The sequence below is a fragment of the Rhinopithecus roxellana genome, chromosome 7, assembly GCF_007565055.1.
Source record: "Rhinopithecus roxellana isolate Shanxi Qingling chromosome 7, ASM756505v1, whole genome shotgun sequence".
NCBI classification, from domain to species: domain Eukaryota; kingdom Metazoa; phylum Chordata; class Mammalia; order Primates; family Cercopithecidae; genus Rhinopithecus; species Rhinopithecus roxellana.
In genome coordinates, this window is record NC_044555.1 from 135,038,317 (window position 1) to 135,065,416 (window position 27,100).

The following is a 27,100-nucleotide window of genomic DNA, read 5'->3' on the forward strand; positions in this document are numbered from 1 at the left end:
CTTGAAAAAAGATTAGACAAATGGCTAACTGGAATAACCAGTGTAGAGAAGTCCTTAAATGACCTGATGGAGCTGAAAACCATGGCACAAGAAGTACGTGATGAATACACAAGCTTCAGTAGCTGACTAGATCAACTAGAACAAAGGGTATCAGTGATTGAAAATCAAACGAATGAAATGAAGCAAGAAGAGAAGTTTAGAGAAAAAAAGAGTAAAAAAAGACAAACAAAGCCTCCAAGAAATATAAGACTATGTGAAAAGACCAAATCTACGTCTGATTGGTGTACCTGAAAGTGACAGGGAGAATGGAACCAAGTTGGAAAACACTCTTCAGGATACTATCCAGGAGAACTTCCCCAACCTAGCAAGGCACACTAACATTCAAATTCAGGAAATACAGAGAACGCCACAAAGATATTCCTCGAGAAGAGCAACTCCAATACACATAATTGTCAGGTTCACCAAAGTTGAAATGAAGGAAAAAATCTTAAGGGCAGCCAGAGAGAAAGGTCGTGTTAACCACAAAGGGAAGCCCATCAGACTAACAGCAGATCTTTCAGCAGAAACTCTACAAGCCAGAAGAGAGTGGGGGCCAATATTCAACATTCTTAAAGAAAAGAATTTTCAACCCAGAATTTCATATCCAGCCAAACAAAGCTTTGTAAGTGAAGGAGAAATAAAATCCTTTACAGACAAGCAAATGCTGAGAGATTTTGTCACCACCAGACCTGCCCTGCAAGAGCTCCTGAAGGAAGCACTAAACATGGAAATGTGCTACCAGCCACTGCAAAACATGCCAAATTGTAAAGACCATCGATGCTAGGAAGAAAATGCATCAACTAATGAACAAAATAACCAGCTAACATCATAATGACAGGATCAAGTTCACACATAACAATATTAACCTTAAATGTAAATGGGCTAAATGCTCCAATTAAAAGACACAGACTGGAAAATTGGATAAAGAGTCAAGACCCATCAGTGTGCTGTATTCAGGAGACCCATCTCACGTGCAGAGACACACACAGGCTCAAAATAAAGGGATGGAGGAAAATCTACCAACCAAATGGAAAATAAAAAAAGGCGGGGTTGCCATCCTAGTCTCTGATAAAACAGACTTTAATCCAACAAAGATCAAAAGAGACAAAGAAGGCCATTACATAATGGTAAAGGTATCAATTCAAAAAGAAGAGCTAACTATCCTAAATATATATGCACCCAATACAGGAGCACCCAGATTCATAAAGCAAGTCCTTAGAGACCTACAAAGAGACTTAGACTCCCACACAACAATAATAGGAGACTTTAACACCCCACTGTCAATATTAGACAGATCAACAAGACAGAAAGTTCACAAGGATATCCAGGAATTGAACTCAGCTCTGCACCAAGCAGACCTAATAGACATCTACAGAACTGCCCACCCCAAATCAACAGAATATACATTCTTCTCAGCACCACATTGTACTTATTCCAAAATTGACCACATAGTTGGAAATAAAGCACTCCTCAGCAAATGTAAAAGAATAGAAAAATATAACAAACTGTCTCTCAGACCACAGTGCAATCAAACTGGAACTTGGGATTAAGAAACTCACTCAAAACCGCTCACCTGCATGTAAACTGAACAACCTGCTCCTGAATGACTACTGGGTACATAATGAAATGAAGGCAGAAATAAAGACGTTCTTTGAAACCAGTGATGACAAAGACACAACATACCAGAATCTCTGGGATGCATTTAAAGCAGTGTGTAGAGGGAAATTTATAGCACTAAATGCCCACAAAAGAAAGCAGGGAAGATCTGAAATTGACACTCTAACATCACAATGAAAAGAACTAGAGAAGCAAGAGCAAACATATGCAAAAGCTAGCAGAAGGCAAGAAATAACTAAGATCAGAGCAGAACTGAAGGAGATAGAGACACAAAAAACCCTCCAAAAAATCAATGAATCCAGGAGTTGGTTTTTTGAAAAGATCAACAAAATTGACAGACCGCTACCAAGACTAATAAAGAAGAAAAGAGAGAGGAATCAAATAGATGCAATAAAAAATGATAAAGGGGATATCACAACCGACCCCACAGAAATACAAACTACCATCAGAGAATGCTACAAACACCTCTACACAAATCAACTAGAAAATCTAGAAGAAATGGATAATTTCATGGACACTTACACTCTTCCAAGACTAAACCAGGAAGAAGTTGAATCCCTGAATAGACCAATAGTAGGCTCTGAAATTGAGGCAACAATTAATAGCCTACCCACCAAAAAAAGTCCAGGACCAGATGGATTCACAGCTGAATTCTACCAGAGGTACAAGGAGGAGCTGGTACCATTCCTTCTGAAACTATTCCAGTCAATAGGAAAAGACAGAATCCTCCCTAACTCATTTTATGAGGTCAACATCATCCTGATACCAAAGCCTGACAGAGACACAACAAAAAAGAGAATTTTAGACCAATATCCCTGATGAACATTGATGCAAAAATCCTCAATAAAATACTGGCTAATCAAATCCAGCAGCACATCAAAAAGCTTATCCACCATGATCAAGTGGGATTCATCCCTGGGATGCAAGGCTGGTTCAACATACACAAATCAATAAACCTAATGCAGCATATAAACAGAACCAAAGACAAAAACTACATGATTATCTCAACAGATGCAGAAAAGGCCTTTGACAAAATTCAACAGCCCTTCATGCTAAAAACGCTCAATAAGTTAGGTATTGATGGGATGTATCTCAAAATAATGAGAGCTATTTATGACAAACCCACAGCCAATATCATACTGAATGGGCAAAAACTGGAAGCATTCCCTTTGAAAACTGGCACAAGACAGGGATGCCCTCTCTCACCACTCCTATTCAACATAGTGTTGGAAGTTCTGGCCAGGGCCATCAGGCAAGAAAAAGAAACAAAGGGTATTCACTCAGGAAAAGAGGAAGTCAAGTTGTCCCTGTTTGCAGATGACATGATTGTATATTTAGAAAACCCCATCATCTCAGCCCAAAATCTCCTTAAGCTCATAAGCAACCTCAGCAAAGTCTCAGGATACAAAATTAATGTGCAAAAATCACAAGCATTCTTATACACCAATAACAGAGAAACAGAGAGCCAAATCATGAGTGAACTCCCATTCACAATTGCTTCAGAGAATAAAATACCTAGGAATCCAACTTACAAGGGATGTGAAGGACCTCTTCAAGGAAAACTACAAACCACAGCTCAACTAAATAAAATAGGACACAAACAAATTGAAGAACATTCCATGCTCATGGATGAGAAGAATCAATATCGTGAACATGGCCATACTGCACAAGGTAATTTATAGATTCAATGCCATCCCCATCAAGCTACCAATGACTTTCTTCACAGAATTGGAAAAAATTACTTTAAAGTTCATATGGAACCAAAAAAGAGCCCACATTGCCAAGTCAATCCTAAGCCAAAAGAACAAAACTGGAGGCATCACGCTACCTGACTTCAAACTATACTACAAAGCTACAGTAACCAAAACAGCATGGTACTGGTACCAAAACAGAGATATAGCCCAATAGAACAGAACAGAGCCCTCAGAAATAATACCACACATCTACAGCCATCTGATCTTTGACAAACCTGAGAGAAACAAGAAATGGGGAAAGGATTCCCTATTTAATAAGTGATGCTGGGAAAACTGGCTAGCCGTATGTAGAGAGCTGAAACTTGATCCCTTTCTTACACCTTATACAAAAATTAATTCAAAATGGATGAAAGACTTAAATATTAGACCTAAAACCTTAAAAACCCTTGAAGAAAACCTAGGCAATACCATTCAGGACATAGGCATGGGGACCGACTTCATGTCTAGAACACCAAATCAATAGTAACAAAATCCAAAATTGACAAATGGGATCTAATTAAACTAAAGAGCTTCTGCACAGCAAAAGAAACTACCATCAGAGTGAACAGGCAACCTACAGAATGGGAAAAAATTTTTGCAATCTAATCATCTGACAAAGGGCTAATATCCAGAATCTACAAAGAAATCAAACAAATTTACAAGAAAAAAAAAAAAAAAACCCATCAAAAAGTGGGTGAAGGATATGAACAGACACTTCTCAAAAGAAGACATTTATGCAACCAACAAACACATGAAAAAATGCTCATCATCACTGGCCATCAGAGAAATGCAAATCAAAACCACAATGAGATACCATCTCACACCAGTTAGAATGGCGATCATTAAAAACTCAGGAAACAATAGGTGCTGGAGAGGTTGTGGAGAAATAGGAAAACTTTTACACTGTTGGTGGGACTGTAAACTAGTTCAACCATTGTGGAAGACAGTGTGGTGATTCCTCAAGAATCTAGAACTAGAAATACCATTTGACCTAGCCATCCCATTAGTGGGTATATACCCAAAGGATTATAAATCATGCTGCTATAAAGACACATGCACATGTATATTGATTGAGGCACTATTCACAATAGCAAAGACTTGGAACCAACTCAAATGTCTATCAATGATAGACTAGATTAAGAAAATGTGGCACGTAGACACCATGGAATACTATGCAGCCATAAAAAAGAATGAGTTCATGTCCTTTGTAGGGACATGGGTGAAGCTGGAAATCATCATTCTCAGTAAACTGTCACAAGAACAAAAAACCAAACACCACATGTTCTCACTCATAGGTGGGAATTGAACAATGAGAACACTTGGACACAGGAAGGGGAACATCACACACCAGGGCCTGTTGTGGGTGGAAGATGGGGGAGGGATAGCATTAGGAGATATACCTAATGTAAATGACTAGTTAATGGGTGCGGTATACCAACATGGCACATGTATACGTATGTAACAAACCTGCACGTTGTGCTCATGTACCCTAGAACTTAAAGTATTAAAAAAAAAAAGAAAAAAAACTATTCTAAAATCATAAGCAGTATAGAAACAGAGGGAAGGCTGCTTTGGGCTGAGGCCTTCAGCTGGCCAGTCCCTGGAGTAGATGGCCCCTAAGGGAACTCCTAGTTCTCACACTAAGGAGCCCAGTTAATCTTATGAAATACCTATTTTCTCAACCCCCTGGAAGGCCATCAGCTACAGAAGACAATCTTTATCAGGCCCACATGCCTATGGCAGAGTGCATGTTTAGTCCCTGCCTGTGGGCACAGTGGTTGGCACTGGGCTATGGGTCCCCACCTGATAGAGCTTGGAGATTTGTTCCTATACAGTATAATACAGATTTTCAAATGGCTTGTCACTGCCACAGCCCTCAGACCGGGATTCTGTAGGATTCCCAGTGAGGTGGTGGCCATTGAATCAGAAAATTTTAAGTTAAAACCTTGGGAAAATGAAATATATCTCTTCCTAAAGGGGAAAAAATAGCCTGAGCACCTTTACTGCATGGAAACTGAATGAATTCCCTAAAAAATATCACCTTCTCTTCCTTATCACCTGCCTTCCTACCAACAAATGATTCAATGCTGCAGAGACTACAAAGCACTAGATAGGAAAATATATAATTCCCTGAGTAATTCTAAACCAGTCATGTTTTATTTCTTTTAGCTTACTTTATGAAGAAGAAGTGCCCTTTAAGGAGTCAAGAGGGCTAAGTTACTATTCTAGAAGAGAGACTACAGTAAGACTCTGCCTAATGAGGACATGCAAGCCCTCTCTAGGCTGTGTTATTATCCTCAAAGTCAACTGTGTCATTCATTTGGGCCATCAGAAACTTACTCTGATTGCCATGAACTCTGGGGTATTTGGAAAGACAATGATAATTTAAACCAGTAACCAGAGGACCCCAAACTCATTGGACCAGAAGTTATAGCTCTGTTTTAGTTAATAGCTTAAAACCTGAGCGTAATAGCCTCCTCCCTCTCCTGTATGACAGAGGTAGCAACACTGGTTCTGTCTCCAACACCATTACAAGTCTAGTCTCTGAGTGTGAACTATAGAGAACAAGACTCCAGCTGCAAGGTAGAAGGTACAGGAAAGCTCATGGCAACTCCTAACTGGAAGATCATTCTCACGATTAAAGGTACTGAACAATAGAAAGGTATTGTTAGCTACCTATCAGAGAAAACATGTATGACCATATGTTAGGGATGTTGCCATTTTCTCCACTAGGTGACACAGTGACATGGTGAAAGAGATAGCACTCTCAAGTACTTCCAATTGGAAGAGTACATCTGAGAATCAATCACCAGCATTGCAGCTAGCACTATAGATACCTTGAAGCTGGAATCTACCCAGTATCGAGTGCTGCTGTCTGCCAAGAGGAACATCATTTTGTAGTTCACAAAAAGGCACTGTGTAGGCTTGCAAGTTCTAAGAACAACTCAATGTGCCAACGGTTGTTTCTGAGCAAGGATTCTGGATCAAGTAGGAGCCTATTATGCACAGTCTTACACACAAACTTCAGAGCCAGATGTGTGTCGGAACAGCCTCCTGAGAGTGACAGGCCTAAAGACACGGTGCTCAAGGTGAGCACAACTTCCAGTGGGGGGTCACCCTTGGTTCATTTCTCTGGATCAGCAGGTAGATTCCCACGTATGAGAGTCAGAACATTGGGGCCACTCATTTTTTTCTGAACTCTCACTTGGTACTGTCTGGATGTTTCCTCTTGCGACTGACTTTCAAATTTCTGGGATATCTTAAGCACTCCAAGAGGATCTAAGAAAACCCAAGACAGACCTGATGAGTTTAGGCCATTTCTAGATGAGTAAACCAAAGCTCCAAAACTTTCCAAACTCCTTAATAGTCTTTGAATCTCTCCTTATTTGGTCAAGAGTTTCCAATGATGTGTAGGGCCTGATACCTCTGCCAGCCTTTGGGTTACCACCATAGCTTTTAAAAATTATTGTACAACAAAATTCCTCTGACAATAATAATAACAATATCAATAGTAACTAAGATGAAAGTGATAGCTGGTAGCTATATTGGCTCCTAGGCAATTTGTGTAATCTTTATTTTCTAATTCTAAAAATTGTCCAGAGTGGATATTATTATTATCCATTTTAACATATAGAAAATTGAGATTTAAAGGGTCTTATTTACTGGATAAAAAAAATCCAATAGGAATTCCTGTATTTGAACTTAGGTCTTTTTGTTTCTCGAGACCTTGCTCATAAGTTCATGCTGACTCAACTAAGGGCTTCTTCCCACAACTTTCTATAATAATGTTTCAAGCCCTCTATTTTAACCTCTTCAAAATCACCTAAGCCTTCCACTATGTAAATTGGCAAAGTTTTTGAAGTGTGATCTTATGATTTTATGGTTATGATTCACATGGGACCTGTCATGTCATAGTGCACTAGAATGTTTCAGTGCAAAGAGCCCTTGGAGGCCACTAAGCTCAGCTTGAACCTCAGAAAACCAAGGACAAAGATCCTCTTTTGGTCCATTCCATCTCATCCAAATTTCACTATCTGAACTTTTATAGGATCATCTCCTCAGGGCAAGAACTTGGGTTTTTGTTCAGTTTTATAGGTTATTCTATGTCTTAATACTAGAAATTATAGATCATAGTAAAAATAAAAACATTTTTACACCAAGATGAACATTATGGTTGACTAGACCCTGAACAAACAACAGGGTTCTGTTTTCACCTAATTGAAAAGTTGAAGAACAATGTCTGTTTTTTTGTTTTGTTTTGTTTTGTTTGTTTTGTTTTTAAGATCACACACACAAGCATACATTTATATGAGCAATTTTTTTCACATTTTTGTGGTAGCCAATGTGTGATGAATTGTCTATGGAATTATAACCTCATGAAAAGAGATCACCATTTTTCTGCTGAGACGACTTTAACTGCATTGGGTGTGAATGGTGCTGCTATAATAATTAAATCTAAAATCTTTCATAATCCTACGCTTTCCCTAGAGTAATGTTCAGCATTAGCCAAGGATGAAAATGCAAACAAGTACATGTATATTCAATAATAAAGCTTAATAGGTCAGGGAAGAAGTGGAATGAAATGAATGCCTAGTGCCTCCAGAGATAACTAATAGTAATTTGCCTTCCTAGTTACTTCCTTGACTTGTGTTTACTGGGACTTAAATATATGCATCAGATTTTCCTTTATTAACAACCAAATCCATACCAAGCTTGTTGCATGGTGGGGGCGGGGTGGGGGAGGTTGTTTAATGTCAATCACTGTGTAGATTGGCTGCCTATTTCCAGAATTGTACGTTGGAGTGCATTTCATCTCCATGTTAAAAATAATATAATGTTGATTGGAGAGTAAAATAACTGCTGAGTTCAGAACTCTGTGCTCTGACTCTGGATGTGCTACTTCTACCTGAAGGAGAGAAACCTGAAGACCACAACCACATTTCTACATCTGGTCTTGAGATGCCCTTAGACATTTCCCAAGTCATCATGGATTACCTTCAGACTGTTCAGAAAATTAAAAGGAGAGGAGCAAAGGCACACAGAAACTTCTGCTTCTGATTGCTTGTTAATAGTATTAATGAAGTTCATTATTTCCAACTGAGATATCTTTCCAAACTAATGGTGCCCCACATTATTAGTTTTGTGCTTTCATAAAGCACTTTCACATGCATTAGCTCCTGTTATGCTCACCACCACCCTCCTGTGACGGAACCAAAGTATTATCCCATTGAAGAGATGAGGGGCACAGATGAACCTCAGAGCTGGTAAATTACCCCAGATATTGGGGTTTATGATTAGCCAGCAATTGAATCCCAATGTCTTGACTCCATGCTAATATGTTTTGTGAGGTTTTTGTTGTTGCTGTCAATTTTATTGAATATACCATCTTTTATAAGTTGTACCCTCTAGGAAAACCTTGTCTACTCCCAATTCTGGCTGGAGATGATCTAGGTTCCATGTTTGCCTCCTTGATTTCTAGCTGTCTGTTCACAAGCAAGCCCCTTAATCTCTCTAAACCTCAGAGTCTCCATCTGAAAAATGCAGCTGTAACACCATCTCCTTCATAGAAGTATTGTGAGGACCAAGTTCCATGCTGCTGGTCAAATACTTAGGGCTTCCTCTGTCTCTGAAAATTGACCCTCTAAATGCAGGAATTATTTACCATTTCTTTTGCTGACTACTTGAATATAGATTAACACATAGACATTCCCTAGCTGTATCGAGATACACACACACACATACACACACACACACACACACACACACACACACACACACACACACACACGGGAAGTAAAGCCATTTATAATAACAAGCATAGGTAGTTTTTAAATATTTAAGTTCTATAGCTTATGAGAATGATATAGTCTTCATCTCCCACAATGTGTTGTAAAGAATTATTTGTTCAGTCATGAGCCTGCAACTGCAAAAGAAATACCAAGATACACTTTTTCTCCTTCTCTAAGATCTTCAAAACATCCATTAGTCTCTTGAAGGACAGTCATAAATCCTGCAAATTTAGTTTATCTGAAAGCTACTCTAACAGTTGTCCTTCCCACCAATCATCCTTTATATCAGTCTTTGGTTTGCAGACCTCAGTGTAAACATTCTAGTGTTATGTGACTGAGCATGAAAGTGGGGGAGCTGTGCTTTTCTTGGAGAGTTATTGGATATCCACTCTGCCCTGACTCTCTTTTCAATACTTGAACATAACCTCTGAAGTAACTTTCCCCCTATTTATCAAATTAGAAGCTTCCTTTTCCCTTCTGGCTTCTCTTCTGGAAAAACACCCAAGTGGGATTACAGAGATGGAAATTTCAGGAGTGGCTCTAGCACTAACTATTAATAACTGTGTGAGCTTGAGCAAAGCAATTAACCTCTCTGAATCTTTCCTTCCTTGTCTGCAAAATGATCCCAGTAGACTCTATCATTTGTGGGAAGATGCTGTGAAGCACAGTGAGGTGAAAATGCTGCACCCCCTGCCCTCATGGGAAATACGGACTAGTGGGGAGAGATTCAGTGGAAAGCTGTGCTGTGATCCAGATGGAGCTGAGGGTTGGGCAGAGGAAAAAAATATTCTTCCTGAGATGGGAGTTCTTTCTAGAAAGCTTTTGTAGAGGAAGTGGGATCATTGGGCTACAAAGGATAAATGGGATTTCTAGAGTTGAGAAAGAGATTTCTAGACCTGGAACTGAGCCTGATGCAGAGCCTAGATGCAAGAAAAAGCAATATATGCATAGGAAATGGTCATTGGTCCAGAGAGGCTGAGACTGTCTCCTCTTGAAGCCTAAGGATGAGGTATAAAGTTGTATTTAGTAAATAAAAATATGAACACCAATGGGTCTTTAAAGACAGTGTAGCTGGAATTTTAAGATAATAAGCTATTCTTCCTGCTGTAGCTCACACTTGGAGATAGAGAGGATGCCACTGGAATTAATATCTCTATGGAAACAAAAGGCTCTGTGACTCCATAAACAATTTTGAAAGTGCTAGTTCATCACCAAAATCCAGACCACTCATTTTTCAGGTGCCTTGCCTTAGGAAAGAAAGATTTCTTATCCACATCATGGGCTTATATCTCTCAGATCAAATTTTACAGGAAGAGATCGGTCATATATCAGAAGGTTAATGACTAGCCATTTCTCTCCCAGCTCTTTTGTGGCCACCTAGCTACCCAGCAGCAGAGGGCACTGAAAGAGAGTCCAGGTTCACTGTGCCTTTTACCTCCATCATCCAGAGAGACCCAGCAGGCTTTGACAACAGCCTCTAGAGCTAGGGACTGTGATCATGCCCCTCTTCTTTCATGGGAGACTCCGAGCACCTTCTCATGTAGAGATCCAATGCCACATCCCACATACACAGTGATTGATCAGTACATTTATTGCACTTTTAGTAGCAAAAACATATAGAATCCAGTCATCTCTGGAGATCCTGAAATAGTATTTTCCCCTTGATTTAGGGGAAGGTAGAGAGGAAAGATATGTGCAAAGTATGACATAAATATAAGAGCTCAAATATCTAATTAGGTGAAACGATCTTAGTTCCCTCTACACATTTGAAGGATTTGCAGCTGTCAGATTGTAGCTCCAATACTTTATTCTCATTGCAAGATGTATCTGAGGATGATTTAGAAAATATGTTTTCTAACTCAAACACCACTCTGATCTCTTTGTAGGATGCTTGAGGATGACCTGAAGCTGAGCAGTGATGAAGATGACCTTGAGCCTGTGAAGACCTTGACCACTCAGTGTACTGCCACTGAGCTCTACCAGGTAAGAAGAGCTTGGGGCTTTGTTTTGGGACTAAGTGGGGGCAGGAGGAACTGGAATGGCTTTGACATGCTTTGACATGCACAAACTTCCCCATGCTTTATCTCTGGGCTTTGGAGAGAGGGAAAGAAGCAAAGATGAGCATAGTGTTCTGGAACAAGTCAAATCAGCTCAACCTTTCATTAAAGCTATAGTAAGGAGATGCAGAGCTCTTTAAAACTGCTTTCAACCCCCTCCAATCTCTCTCTCTGTTCCATACACAAATGCTGGTCAGTAGTAAACAATAGAGATTGTCTTACCCTCTCTTGGACTACTTATTGTCCTGGGTGAGGTATAACTTTCGTTTGGTGACTCTGGTGTGAGGCTTGGAGCCCATACTCATTAATTTAGATATAAATGTGATGCTTCATTCACCTTTCCCAGATGTACCATTTCAGAATGCAGCTGAGAATCAATATGCAACCTCTTGCCACTTAAATGAACCTTTAGGCAAAAGACATTTGGCAAAAACTTGCTGCTGCCCTTGTCTCCTTCTATTCCACACTTTAAGCATTTACAGTACTTTACCACCAAATGAGATGGCAGAAATGCGTGTTTTCAGCATTTCAATGAGACTGGACTTTATGATTTGAAAAGGCCAAGTATCATTTATGACTCATGAGAATGGCAACCTAGTGTGTGGTGTCAATGATGCTTCCACATTTTCTCTTTGATGGAGAACTGTCTGGAATGTGAGGTCCTTCTGGGTGTGCTTATCACCTCAAATGAGGAATGCAGGATTGCCTTTCTTTAAATCCAGTACCTGACCAAGATCTTCCTACAGTGAAGTCTGCTACATTATAAAACAGACTGTTTAAAGGAATGCTTATGCACTGATATTTCAAGAGAGTTAACAAATATGGAATTCCATGTTGATTAAACATTTCATGAGGAAGAGCCTGCAAAGAAAAGCTTAGGAAAAATTATCAAGGTTCAGCTACTCTATTCTCATCTACAGTTGTTTACCACACTAGAACTCCTACCATTCTGGTATACTTTAAAAATCAAATCCATCTTCAAAGTTATGTGGCCAAAACTTTCATCTACTTTACTTTCTCCACTTTCTTGTGCTTGAATTTTAATAATATGTAAAAAATAATTGCATCTTTGCAAGTTTAGTGCTTTATCAAGAACAACCATAGGGTAAGTACAGACTACACAGTGCTGGCCTAAGCCAATTTCACAACTGTTTCCCAGGGACTTGGTGTACATTTGCTGAATGCAAGCTGTCTCCCTCCTACTTGAGTTGGGCTTCATAGCAAATGTAAAATGCACACTTAATTTCCAAAAATTGTCATTTCTGCCTCACACATTTAATACGCCAATGACAGGAGCATCATCATATTTGTAAGTAAAACAGAAGCAAAAACGAAAACATTCCAGATCGTTGATTTTGACAGATAAAAAGTTGCTTTTTAATTGAAATGTTTAAAGCAGAATTCAATAATAATTGAAAGTAGATTTTGCACATTGACTTCCTCTTCATGTAATTATATGAATGTAATCTTTTTAACTTATAAAGTTATTTTCTGTATTTATCTTAAAATTGGCAAAGGGTCTGTTGGCCTGAATCATCTAGGTGTTAGGGTATATTCACTGCTGAGACTCTCAGATGATCAGGATTGGTAGGTTGGAACCTTTTTATGGCATGCTGCCTCTAGTCATGATGTCTTCCTCAAAAAGGCTTAGATTCTCAGTGAAAATTGGATGGGGAGATTGAACTGGGGGCTCTAAGGTGAGGCAAAATGACAACTTATTCCCTCTAACTGAGTCCTAGGAGCAAGATGTAGGCACAAGGTTATAAACATTTGCAAATGAACCCTCCTTCTAGAGTCTGAAGATTAGTTACAAGACCTGGAAGGCTATAGACCAAAAGAGAATGCTTGTGCAGTAGTGGCAGCAGTAATACTAGCAATGTTTGCAGAGCTCTGCCTTTAGGATGCATAATGTCCTTTTGCAAAAGTAAATGGGTTGACATAATTTTCTCTTTTTTGTGGCAAAATTCACTTAATGTAAAATTAACCATTTTAAAGTGTTCAATTCTGTGACACTTAATACATTCACAAGGTTGTGCATCCATCCCAGTTCCAGAATTTTTCATCACTCCAAGTGGAAATTCCATACCCGTTAAACAGTTACTCCCCATTTCCCCCTCCCCCTAACCCCTTACAACTGCTAATCTACTTTTTGACTCTATGGATTTGTCTGTTTCATATAACTGGAATCCTATAACATGTGACCTTTTTTGTCTGGCTTCTTTCACTCACCATAATGTTTTCTTGATTCTTCGATGTCATGTATCAGTACTTCATTTTGTTTTATGGCTAAGTAGCATTCCATCGTATGAATAAACCACATTTTCTTTATCTACTCATCATTAGACGGACATTTTGATTGTTTCCAACTTTTGGCTACTGTGAGTAGTGCTACTGTGAAGATTTGTGTACAAGTTTCATATAGACATGTTTTCTTTCTGGTGTGTACCTAGAAGGGGAATTGATGAGTCACACGGTAATTCTACAGTTAACTTATAGAGGAATCACCAAAATCATTTTTAGATAATATAGTGCCATGTAGATAACATAGTACTGTTCACTTGTCTTTGAATTGGGACAGTCATACCTCCAGCATCATCATAAGGAGGAGTATTGAGATTACCGTTTTTAGAACCACTCTTGCTCTGTGCCAGGCACAAGCTAGGTGTGGTGTCTCATTTGAACCTTACAGCAAACCTTAGCAGTAGGGTTGGGCCTCTTAGCTGAGCAAAAGAATTGCAGAGTCACTCCATTTGTGGCAGAATGATTGGGGAGAAAGCATACAGACAAATGCATTAGTCCATAAAACTGTACTCAAGGGCCCAGACAACACTGCTGGTTTCAGCTGACATAATAGAAATGGCTCAGAACTCAGTGGCTGCATTCATGCAGACATAGTCCAATAAAAAAGCCATTTACTTTCTGGAGACATCCCCGAATCATCTCATCCATAGTCATCACACCTTGACTCATTTGACGAAACTCAGATTATCCAGGTGTAGTGAATATACAGCAATCTTTTTCAAACAGTGCCTAAGAGCTTATACTGTGGGCTTAGAGCATAAACATCCCCAAGAGAATACGTTTCAAATACATGCATGAAAATGAAATACAGGATCAAGTTGTGTCGGCTTCTAAACTGGCATTTGGGTACTGAGTATCTTACGATCAAAACAGCCTCCACTTTTTTGCCACTTCCACCTTCTACAGCAGTATTAGCCATGCTGAGCCAGGTGACAGGTCGTGTGCATAAACACTAGCAGAGCAAGTAGAGTATGTTCAAATGCTAAATATTATTCCCTCAAATGGGAAAATGGAACATGAGTTCAGAATGGGGGAATTATAATATATAAATTAAAGATACCAAATGATCAGCCATAGAGACTCATGATCATAAGAAAACTTTTTTAACAGAAGATTTTACCTTTGAATGACTCTTTAAAGTAAGCGATATATAATCATACATGTGCATGGCTTCAATGAAGAAGCGATAGTGATTGCAGCCTAAAAATACCTGTTAAAACTTTGTATTTTCTCTCTAGTCCTCTACTGCATTTGACTTTCTTGGTTGGGACTATTTGGACAGCAGACATATCCATGCTGTGTTCTAAGGTGGTGGGACAATGCTGGGACAGTGTAGGAGAGTATGTGAGATTATAGCTATATAGTCACACAGACATGGCTTTGAATTCTAGCTCTGCCACACTCAAACTGGTTGACCTTGGGCAAAGATCTAAGTACCTATAAAATAGAGGTAAAAATAGGACCTTCTTCAATGGGTCATACTGGGGATTCAATGATTAGGTGAATCAATACAGGCAAAAGCACCTGACACTATGCTTAGCACATGGTAATTACTCACCACTTTACGTGATAATAATCATCATCATTATGAGTGCTACTAATGATCTAAAAAGCTTCATATTCTTTGAGATGCTACATATATTTACTTTCCCTTTTCTTGTAAGGAATGGGATGTTAAAGACAGTTGCTGGATTATCTATCCTGTATATGGCAAACTTGAATGAAAATGTTCTGTCATCCTAAAGTTGATTAGCTGTGTGCCTGGCCATGAGTAATTTTAACTGTAGATATTAAGAACATAGTTTTTGGAATAAAGAAGCCTGGGGTTTAATCCCAGGCCTCAAATACTAGCTATATTGCATTGGGAAAGTTGTTTAACATCTCTAAATCTCAGATCTTTTACCAGTAGACTGGAATAAACCAGCCTTGTCTGACTCATAGGAGTATTGTAAGGATCAAGTGAAGACAGTGTATAAGAAAATGCTTTGAATTACACAATAGGTGGTTACTCTTCCGTGTGGTCCTTTTAAACATTAACTGGCAGCCCTCTCTTTAGGATCCATAGGGAAATAGACACAGCCCTTCATTTTGGCCTAGGTATCCATAGGGATCTGCTAGGAACTGCGTTGCATGTCTTAACTGGCCCCCAAAGGCAGCCATTGGATATGAATGACCTTAACTTTCGTCTAAGCCCTGACAACTTTTAAACTAGAGATCCCAGGAAGAAAGGTTAGGTTGCCAATGATCTGCACCAAGTCCTCCAGGAAATTATGTGTCTCTAAAAGAGCTTTTCTTCCAAAAATTGGCATGGGTGGAGAGTTGATTCATACCCTTCTATTGTAGTTCTTAACTTCTCTTTCTGAGCTCATGTTATGCCCTAAAGAAAGGCTTGAAGGCTCTTCTAGGATGCTGTACTCATCTTGGCTCTCTCTCAGGAGCTATCCCTGAATGGGAGATAAATAACTATTTGAAGTTGACATTGGACTTTGCAAACATCCAGAACCGTGTTGGAATTAGACATAGTGCTATGTACTTAGTGTCTGAATAAACATATGTGGTGCCATGTATTTTTTAAGTTTGATATCAATGGCATGGTTGAGATTTGGGGGCCACATGGTGTCCATTATCCGGCTGACTGCATTTTTTACTTCTCAGCTGCCATCATAGATGGCATCATAGATATAAAATCCAGCCCTGGCCTTCCCCATGAAACACTTATTGAATTGCCATTTTCAAGTCAGTCCTCCAGGGCAGGCAGAGATGGCCACTGGGGTTTGGCTAGGGAGTGGCCTGACCCAGGAGGACAGATGTTTTGGGAGTGGGAATATGTTATGTTCTCTGTATTTCTGTATGCCCCTGCCTCATACCACTAAACCTCTGGTTTTTCTTTTTTGTCAGTTTTTCTTTTCATTTTTCTCGGGGTTAAAGGAACCCCTGAAAATTAGGAGTTAAACCTGGAATCAATTTTCATTTACAGCTGAGAAGCAGTTATTGATGCTCCGCTTGCAGTTCAATAAAAGATCTAAAGATATAGACCTTGTGCTTCTCTTTCAATATAAGTAGCCTAATCAGTCTCAATTTTTTTTTAACAAAGAAATTGTATCGACAGGTTTATTAAAATCGCTGTCTTTAAAGTTTTAAACTATCGGCAATTTGACTTATTCCAAAGGCTTCTAGAATATGTGGCAGGCAAACTCCAAAGCTCCCTCCAGCACATGCTCTTAGAGCCAGGTAAACATCTGCTTAATGTTTAATTGAGTGATATTATGATGTCTGATTTCCACAGCCCTAAACATGTAGCCTGGTGTCCACAGGTAGCAGGTTGGCTTGTGATGACTGGGTTCTGAAACCTATTTAGATCTGGGCCTGGCTGTCTCATGCCGCAGTTATCTCACATTGGCATTAGAAGCAGCAGACTTTAGAAATCTAAAAGCCATAAAAGAGATGGGTCTTGTTAGAAATTTCCTTTAGGGCATTACAACATTAATAACATCTTATTAATATGAATTAGATTGAAATATTAGATGACTTCATTTAGCACAGTTAGTAAGTTCAGAAAACATTTGATATGACTGAAAATGTTCAGTGACCAGGTTCACTAAAAGACTCTACATAAAGCTTGGAGTAGTATGCTAGTGCTTTAAAAACAGAACTGAACCATTAAAATTTTATTTGAACACAAAACATTCTAATGTGTTGTATCTGGGCACATGATCATGAGTAGCTCCAGTGTACCCAATTTTATTTAACCCCATCTTATTTCTTTTTCTGCCGAAGAAGTACCCTGGTATTCTGTGAAATATTCACTTAATTGAAAGCATATTAATTACTGGAGATGTATGGACTTTCCAACTAGACACTAGTCGCAGAGTTGCACCTTAAGCATATGAGCATTTACAGAAAACAATAATCTTCTTAGATCTTCCTCTCCACTTCACAGTTTTGTTTGTTTGTTTGTTTGTTTTAATCTTCAGATTACTAATTACCTAACACACAAAAAAGTTACTTTTAATCCAGTTTATTGATTTTGGTCTTATATTTGATCCATTTTGATTTGTTTGTTGTTTGGTGGTGGTTATGGTTATGGTGGTTGTTCTTGTTGAGCGAGCTTACTGACCTGGTTGCTATTTGAGAATTTCAAATGAAATTATTACACAGCCACTGAAGACCCGAACATTCTGGCAGCTTTGGGATGTGTTCCTGATACCTGTGATGCACACCACTGAACTTTCAGAACCTAGTAGCCACATTAAATTGAAAGCCCGCGTTTATGTTTTAAGTTTGCTAATGAAAAAGATGCAATAAATTTTACCCCTGCTATCATCTAGCTCTTTTGAAGTTGGTGTGCTGTAGAGAATATATTAGTTGTGACAACAGATACTCTTCCCTGCTGTAATCAGTCCTATTTTGTAGCCACAGTTCTCCCTCATCATACTGAACAAGTTGTTACCTCCCCGAGGTTTCTCTGCATTTCCATTTACTTTGTTATCAGCAGAAAGGCTGGGGAAAGCCTCTTTGGTAATGACATCGATACGACACACACAGCAAGCGAGGTCAGCCTGTCAGAGCTCTAGAAAGAGCAGATGGATTAGGATGAAACTGGGTGCAAAATAACTTTGATAGAGTCTTTTAATGTAAACAGTTTATCTGTCATTGCCTTTCATTGAAATCCCTCACAGAATGATAGCATTTGGGCCGTTAAGGTTACAGAATGTAGCTGAATAAAATCTATACATTGTCATACTCAAACTCTCCACCAATTAGAGAATGAGAGGACATTTTAATTTATTCATTGAAGACAGGAAAGTAAATAGGATAACATATAAGGTTAATAGAATAACATTGGCCTTCATATTCCCAAGATTGTATTTCCCATTTGGCTATATTAGCACAGAGACTAGATTAACAAGAAACTGCTTAGGGCTTGTATGATGTGGTTTTTAAAATGCTTGAGACAAGTCCGTGACTGTTTAGAAACCTGTGTGCTGAATTTTTTTATTACAATTAGGTCTTCTCCTTTAGTACCAATTTTTTTGACTTGTAATCTATATATAGTAGAATGCTTTGAGCATACAGAGATGCATGGAAGTGTAATGTTTTTACGTATTGTGCTTATCACATGGTCAGTAATGACCAAATGCTGGTTAATGTCTAATACACTTTATGAATTATCCAACTTTGAGCATTTCAGTTGCAAAGCCAATAGCTGTTTTGCTTAGCTTAGCACTTTTCCACAATGACTTTAAGTCAAACACTGGTGAGGATATGTTGCTTGCCCCAATATCCAAACAGAAACAAAAATGAATATGATGTCATTTCAAAATATATAATGTTCATGTATGACAGGGATGACCACAGCCTTTTCACCCACAAAGAGCACACAGCACATATATGGTTCTGTAAAGAGTGTGGCAGTGAGAGTATCAGCCACCTCTGGAAAGCTGGGGACCACTAAGTACAGATTTCAGTTGAAGTGCCTGGAGAAACAGTCCTCATCATGTTGCCCTTTCTGGGCTGGAGGAAGTGGCTAGACATCATTGGTCCTTTCTTCACTCAAACCCCACCCCCGTTTGGTCCCAGCACGTTCTTTTTCTTAAGTCTCTCCATCACCCCAATTAGGGTCCTAATCCATTCTTGCAGCCTGGAAGTTTCACTCTGGAGTCATTCGTAAGTAAGTCCCAGAAAATGCAACATGTGTGCCTAACTTCATTGGTAGTTTCCAAGCCTTGAGTTTAATCAGGGTTCTGGAATATACCTAGAACAGCATGCACACCTCAAGCAAAAGTTATATAATGAAACACTTTGCCACTTTGAAAAAGTAAGATTTTGAAATTTATATTCTTGCTTGAAAAATTTACTGGGGCTTCGGTTTAGGGCTCAAGAATGCTTAACTCTGCCCCATCCCCGCCAGATATCTGCCATCTGCTAAAAAAGTCACCAGGCAGGCTGCAAACACCAAGGACCTTGCTCTGCATGGAAAACTGAATTGATATTTTCTTAAGCAGCTATATTTACTTTTATATTTATTTATCAAGAGCAAAGAATGTAAGCATTGTTAAGTGCACAGAAGGGTTTCCAAATTTGAGATAAACCAATCCAACATTAACCATTCAAAATACAGGTGGATGGGCAGAAAAAAGAAACAAAACTTTCTAAAATGTATGGGGCCACATAACTCATATTTCACACAGCAAAAATTTCATAGGAGTCTTTGGAACATTTTACTAAAAATGTATAAACTTGCTAAAGCTGATTTCTTGTTAATGGAGGCCGACTAAGGCTTCATATTTAGCCCTGAATCATATATATGTGTGTGTGTCTTTCTCAAAAATCTAAAAATAAAACTACTATATGATCCAACAATCTCGCTACTGGGTAGTTTTCCAAAGTAAAGAAAATCAGTATATTAAAGGAATACTGGCACCACCGTGTTTATTGCTGCACAAGTCACAATAGCTAAGATATGGAATCAATCTAAATGTTCATCAACAAATAAATGGTTAAAATGTGATATATATATATAAATGTGATATATATATATATATATATATACACACACACACACACACACACACACATATATATACACAAAATTGATTATTATTTAGCCATAAAAGAGTATAAAATCCTGTCATTTCTGGCAACATTGCTGCAAAAGCAAGTAGGGCTTTAGTTCGTCCCCCTCCTGTGGAGTCTGCACTCTGGATTCATGCCCTTCCCTGAGTTCTGGCCAGATTTCTCAATGGGTTCAAATTGTTACAAAGTTCAGCTGGAGGTTTCCTTCTCCCTGTAGCCTTTTCCCAGTGCCTCTGGCAGCCCTCCTAAAGGACCCCTGTGAGGCAAGGCGGAAATTGCTTACTGGGGGGCCCAGCAAGCTCACAGGGCTTTTCCCACTGCTTCCTCTACCCTTCCTCTACCCCTGTATTTTGCTAGCAGGGGCACTGTGCTTACAATAAAAATGGCTTGGGTACGGTTCCATAAAGTAGTAGGGATACAGGGAACCAAGTTACAATTGGCAACATTAAATTCACGCAGACAATGAGGGCAAGAGATAGTGTACAGACCAAATGTGTTAATACCCATGTAATTTTATTTGAATATTGACATAAGTGACACCCACCCACCACCTTAAACACACACATATAAATGAAGTCTGCAATAACATCCTTTTGTCTTATTGACAGCAAGTATGGCCATGCTACTATATGACTGTATTTGTGGTGTTCTGGCTGTGAACAGTGTACTCTGTGAGTGTGTGTGTGTGTGTGTGTGTGTGTGTGTGTAAGACAGGGAGGGGGAGGGGAGAGAGAGAGAGATACAGAGATACTGAGACGAATGGAAATTCTGTGCATTACTGATTGACACACCACTGCCCTCACCTATGGATGTCTGTTCCAATTCCATATGCTCTGTTGTGTTCCTCTGTGAAGAAAGTAGTGCAGTGGTGCTTGTGATAATTCCTCAGAAAAGTGAAAGAACCTGACCTCTTATATCCTCATTTGCCCTCTTCTTCTCCCCTCTGTATCTTCTCACCTCTCCTGCCCATTCTTACCTCTCTAATATTTCTTCTCCCAGCTCTCACTTGGAGCAGAATCACAGCATGAGCCCAGTTTCTTAAAGACAGCGATTAGGTTCCCCTTTGAGCCTCTGAGCCACGAGCCTGCCTGGTAACGTGGAGAAAACTATAGTGGGTGAGAGCATCCCTATGATCAGGCATGTCCCAGAATCCCCGAGTCTAGCCTTCAGAATCCTCTGGGCATAAGCATGGCCTCGAGGGTCATTAAGTCTTAGTAAGTCTCTATTCCTCTTTACTGCATCTGCCGAGAAACACCATGGTAGGTATAACTCCTTAGCTCAGGGGAGCAGATGTGTTATGAAATGAGGGGGAAGGAAACTATCCTGAAGAGAGAACAATCTGTTTGGGGGATGATGTTAATTCAGCTTCCCTCAGGAGCCATGAAAACATTGATTTTGTACCATTAAGTCTTCACAATGTGACCATGAAACTGTTCTCAGCAACTTTTCTGTTTTAATATATTTGTGTAAATCCTGATGTAGTTTCACAACTGTTACAATTGAGGCTTCAAAAGATAAAGGAGAAGACATCTCAAGTAGACAAATTAGACTCTGTGGCACAACTCTTTATTGGCAGTGTGCATGCCTGCAGATAATGGCAGCAGCTATCTTCCAACCCAGCAAGATTCTCCTTCTCAGTCTATAACTAATGGTGAATAGATACAGTATTTGGAGAGAGGCTTCCATGTGTTTCAGCTCTTTTGGCAGAAAGTGAAGAAAATTCCACACTTTTTTCTGATAAAACATATTATATTGTCCCTTCCAGCCAGAGCAGAAGTAGTGTTTCCTGAGAGGCTCCCTTCCTGAATGATGATAGTATAGACCTCATAATACTACCAGGACATGCTACAGAGCCTGGTTTTCCTGACTATAGTTAGAAATAGACTGAGGGAAAATTGAGTACATTAGACAATTAGTTGCTATTTTTTGCCTCCTAGTTCAGACTATTTTGAGTCGTTAGCACAGAAATAGTAATGCTGTCTGTGGTCGAAGAGACATACTGGTTTGATCTGCCATGTTCTTGTGTTCATTACTTCTCTTTTGATTAACAAGAAAGTAACTCCCTAGCTTCCTGGTTCTCCCTCATTATGTCCATCTTCCTTATTGTATCCACATTTATCTACCCAAATCAAGTCTGACTCTATCCAATTTCTGCTTAAAATTCCTTCCCTTGAACCCTACATTCTCCATTGTATACTACAGACTTTATGTAATAAAGGGCAAACACCATTGTTGCCAAGAACATTGTTGCCAAAGTCCTTCACTCAATATTCAATCACACATATATATATGATTCAGGGCTAAATATGAAGCCTTAGTCCACTTCATATATATATATATACACATGTATATATATATGAGAAAAAATGAGAAAAAAAAACATATCCATATATATTATATATTATTTTATATATTATATATCCATATATAAATATATATATTTATATATACATATGGATGTAATCCTTTTAGATATATGTGAAATACTCCTGTGTGTGTATTAAAATATAGAATACCAGACCTTAAAATGACCATAGAGAGTTTTTACTCCAGCGTTCTCATTTTCTCAATAAGAAAACTGAGATACAAACAGTCAGTTAGTATTTAGTATATAAATAAAAATGAATGTAGTCTCATCACCCGAAGTATAATGTGTTCCAAAGGGACAAGAAACCTGATCACACTAGTAGGTTAAGGATAAAGGTGTATTATCAGTATTTCTTGCCAATTAGGCTTTTGAATACATAATTGAGTAGCTACTATGTACTAATAATACACTTCCCATTTCTTCTGGTTACGCATGGTAGGGAGAAAACCTCTATTAGGCATTGATTGTCTCTCACTAAAAGACACATGTCATTTTGCGACGTGTGCCCCCTTAGCATCAGAGGCAAGAGGGCTCAGATTGGTTAGGGGAAAGAAAATTGAACTTTCAAACCCACAAACCCCAGGGGAACAGAGTGACCAAGTGCCACTTACATTGGGCCTCCTGACTGGGGAAAAATAAACACCTCAAAGCAATACTGAGGTGCTTGCCTGGCATCTCCATATTTACTCCACTTAGAGAATGATTAGTGTCAACAGATGACTTTTGTGGGTGAAACATGCTTCTTCACCAAAGACAGTACATTTTTCATTAAGTTACAATAAACCAAACCTTAGTTATAAAGGAAATTTCCAACTGACAAATGGATCTTGCTAAAGGATTTTCTATCCAGCAACATAGCCAGAGTGAAGGGAGCAATTCTTTATGGAATGCAGGCACTTCTGAATACTGTTACCACATCATCTTTGGGCTGGATGCTCACAAAACTCTGGCTGCCATGTTAGTGAAATGTGCATGCAGGTACAAGTAGTATCTGCTATTCAGTGGCTGTTCAACTGGCTGTGGCAGGGTCTTGAATGGCAGTGTGAGTGAAATTGATACTTACTCAATAAGCAATGGGAAGCCATGAAGGATTATGACAATGAGAGCAATGTGATCAAAGTGGAGCCTTAGGAAGATTCATCTTGCAGTAGAACATAAAATGGATTTAGAATAGAGAGACCAGTAGAGAAGTGAGGTGGCAGTGGCCACAGTCCTGGTGAGAGGCAACACAAATCAAGTTAGCAGTAGTTGCAGGAAGAGTGAGGAGGGCACAGGTAGCTATAAGCTTTCTTCCAGAAAGTGGGATGGGAAATTCACCCTGTGAATGCTGCTCCATACTCCCTCCTCTTTGGAGTGTAAATAAGAGCCCTACATTCAGTTGCAGGATGAATTTAGATGCACATCAGCCTGGAGCTCAGTTCTTCCTCCAGAGGCTTATTTTTTCCCTCCATACAGAGCTTAGTGTCGTCTGGCACATTTTCATTCCCAGAGCATAATGTCCAGGCCTATGAGTTTGCCTAGTCATTCCTGATTCATTTATCTCATCAATGTTTAAGTGACTATTAAGTGCAAGACATAGTTCCATCCACTTAGAACAAATTTTCCCCAACCTCTGCCTGTCAAAAGTATATTCCCGCCCTTGTTATGTATAGCAAAGACCTATTTCATTGATTATCAGAAAAGAATGAATAAAGTTAAAATGTGGAAAGCCTAGTGATCTAAAGATAGGTAACATGTTTTTGCTTCCTAGTGGTTCAAGGTTCAAATACAGGATGTTTCCATGCACGTTTTCAGGCATGCATAATAATGGTTAATGTTTTCCTAAAGATTATAATCCCTGTATGACAAGTCAGAAATTCAGGCACCCAGGTGTTGTAAAATCTTGAGTGACATTTTGTCCTCTTAATCTGCCACCCTTGGCTGTGTGTGCTTAATGCCAGCTGAAACCCCAGCCTACAGGATACATTGTCTTTTGCCATTTTATTCATTCCAGTGAAATCTATTTAAATGCTGTAATTAAGCAATTCATTTTTATATTTAAGCAAGTGCTGTCAGTATATGTCTCTTCAATTGTTTTAGCCAGTTCTGTTGGTATTGACTTTAGATCATCTGAATACCCTAATGATGAGATCATTTGTTAATAGAAGAGTTTCTCTTCTGAACTTAGGCAATCGATGCAATTTACCAATACATGCTGCTAAGTTAGAGTATGGCTGTGTCTCACAGAACAATCATGTGAAAAAAAAAAAATAAATCCAAAACAAAACAAAGAAACACAAAACCAATGCAATTAATTGTTTTTCTGTCTTTTTCCATGTTGTTGAATATCCAGTTATTTGAAATTATCTGAACGATTGGCTTTTCCCTTTTGATTAAGAAATGTAAAAACCCAGTTTGGATGTATCTGCTAGTAGAATGTAAGGAAAATGCATATGAAATAGAAAAGCAAAAGGAATATAGAACAATACTAATAAAATCACACTTTATGCTTGACTGACAGTATTATTATTGATTATGGAAAAAACCAATACCTGAGTCCACTGCCACAATATCTCTAGGCCATCCAAATGTTCACTTTGACAGTCTCAACATACAGGAAACATATTGCATTAGATTTGTTTTCTGTAAAAGGAGGGGGATAATGTCATAAGTTTGACTGTAACTGTTCAGAGCATGCTTCTTATAACCCCCAAAAGATTCTCTACATTTTCTATAAATATGGTATACATGTCTATTGGACTAGAATAACAATTAATGGAGTATAATCTCTGGGACAGAATTACCTTGCTAAAGAATTTTGAAGAAGTGTTATCATTATATAGAAAACAGCTGGCAAGTTTTCTAAGCATCTTTTATGTCACATTTTATCCCTAAGGAAATAGGATATCGTGTATGCCATGTGGATGGGACTCAAGAGATAGCAACAGTCTTTGCTTCCTTTGTTCTTTCTACCTATTTTTTTAATAGCGCTATATTATATGGTTTATGTAATTCAATATGGTTCCTGGGTTACCTGAGCTTTAGTGCAGCACAAGGATTATCTATATAAAAAAAGACGGGGTTCTTATTTTTAGGAACATAGGTTTAGCGAGTGAGCAACTCTGAGCCTGTCTGTAGCCACATCATCCCTCCAAAGGAAATAAATTTGCTGATAATGAGAGAGGAGTCATCTCAGAAATGCTCCTTGGAATCAGAGAAGTTCCTTTTTCCTTGCATTTAATTTCTCAAGATACCCCATGACAGAGGTGGCCCAAGTAGAATAGGAGCTTCAGGGCTTCCCCATCCTCAGGGTCCAACGTTAATAAAGAAGTAAAGAGCCTCTCTGATGGAGTGAAGTGTGGAAGGAGGGGCTACTGAAGGAGAGATCAGCTGGAAAATACAGAATCATCCTAGGCTTCCTTGGAAACACAGAGAGAGAGAAAAGAGAGAAAGACAAACAGAGAAAAAGAGAGGTCTGTAGAATCTAAACATATCAAAGTCTTCTGTGAATAGCACTTTCCAGACAGAAGCATTCTATTCACTCCAGAACCACTACTGATATGGAGACTAGAAGATAGTGGTTCCTATAATCCTCACTGGAATAACTGTGTAGGTTTCATACCGCAACGTGGCCTCTACTCAGCCCATAAACTATCTGGCTGTAAAAATCTACGCATGAACACCTGTGTAGAAAGCAGTCACAATCAAGATGCACTGCATTTACATATCATGTTGCAGCTTCCAAAGCACTGTTGTCAATGTTGGCTACTCACAACCACCCTTGCTGTAGAAAAGGCAGGAATTATTATCTTCATTTTTAAAATGAAGAAACTGATGCTCAAAGGTGTTTAGTACTTGCCAATAGGGTAAGTGGCAAAGCTGGGACTAGAACCCAGGTTTTTAACATTTCTGGCAGAGCACTCTCTCCACGCTAGCCTATTACCTCACATCACACCATACTGGAGTACATTCTCTAACATTTTAATTTCTTTTATTGTTTTTTCTTATACTAGAGCTTCCTCATTTGTGAGATAAGTATCATGATAGGGAACCATGGCAAAAAAAAATAAGGAGAATATAGGTTTTTAAAAGCATATAGACGTTATAAATTAAAGCAACATAACTGTTAACTCTCCAGCCTCCATTTTCCAATCAGTTTAAATTACTTTAATGTATGTTTTTAAAGTTAAAATTAGCTGCAATCCCAATATGTAACTGTCTTGATGTTTGGTGAATTGTGCTATGTCATTTCCTTTTAATTTTCCTCCTTTTGCAGTGTGTCTCACATTCTGGCAAGTGTGTCTGGAACTTGCGATTGTCTTCTTATGTCCCATCATTTCAAAAGAGAAATTATCTCTTTGTGTATCTTGTAGAATAATTCACGTATCATTTGCACATAAATAATTCACTTAACATTTTTTCTTCAAAGTCTCTTAATGTAATAATTCCTCATAGCATGCCTAAAAGAACATCAAATTACAGTGAAAGCAAAGTAACAAATTGCGAGCTTTTTCTCATATGGCAAGGTTCTCTGCCATCATTTACTCCACCGTCATTTACTTGCCATCATTTACTTGAAAGATTCAAGGTGATGAGCACACAAGAGGATGACATGAGGACATCTGACTAGAGCTGTTGGGA

At 38.8% G+C, this 27,100-nt stretch overlaps 1 protein-coding gene across 6 annotated transcripts in view; it reads left to right on the top strand.

Annotated features, from left to right (window-relative positions):
* The window catches only part of AFF2 (AF4/FMR2 family member 2), a 518,440-nt gene that overhangs the window by 395,905 nt on the left and 95,435 nt on the right, over positions 1-27,100 (top strand). For all 6 annotated transcript variants that reach the window (XM_030933764.1, XM_030933766.1, XM_030933765.1 and 3 more), the window contains one exon: positions 11,065-11,161. In XM_030933764.1, coding sequence (XP_030789624.1) covers positions 11,065-11,161 — 97 coding nt within the window. The remainder of the gene's footprint in view (positions 1-11,064; positions 11,162-27,100) is intronic.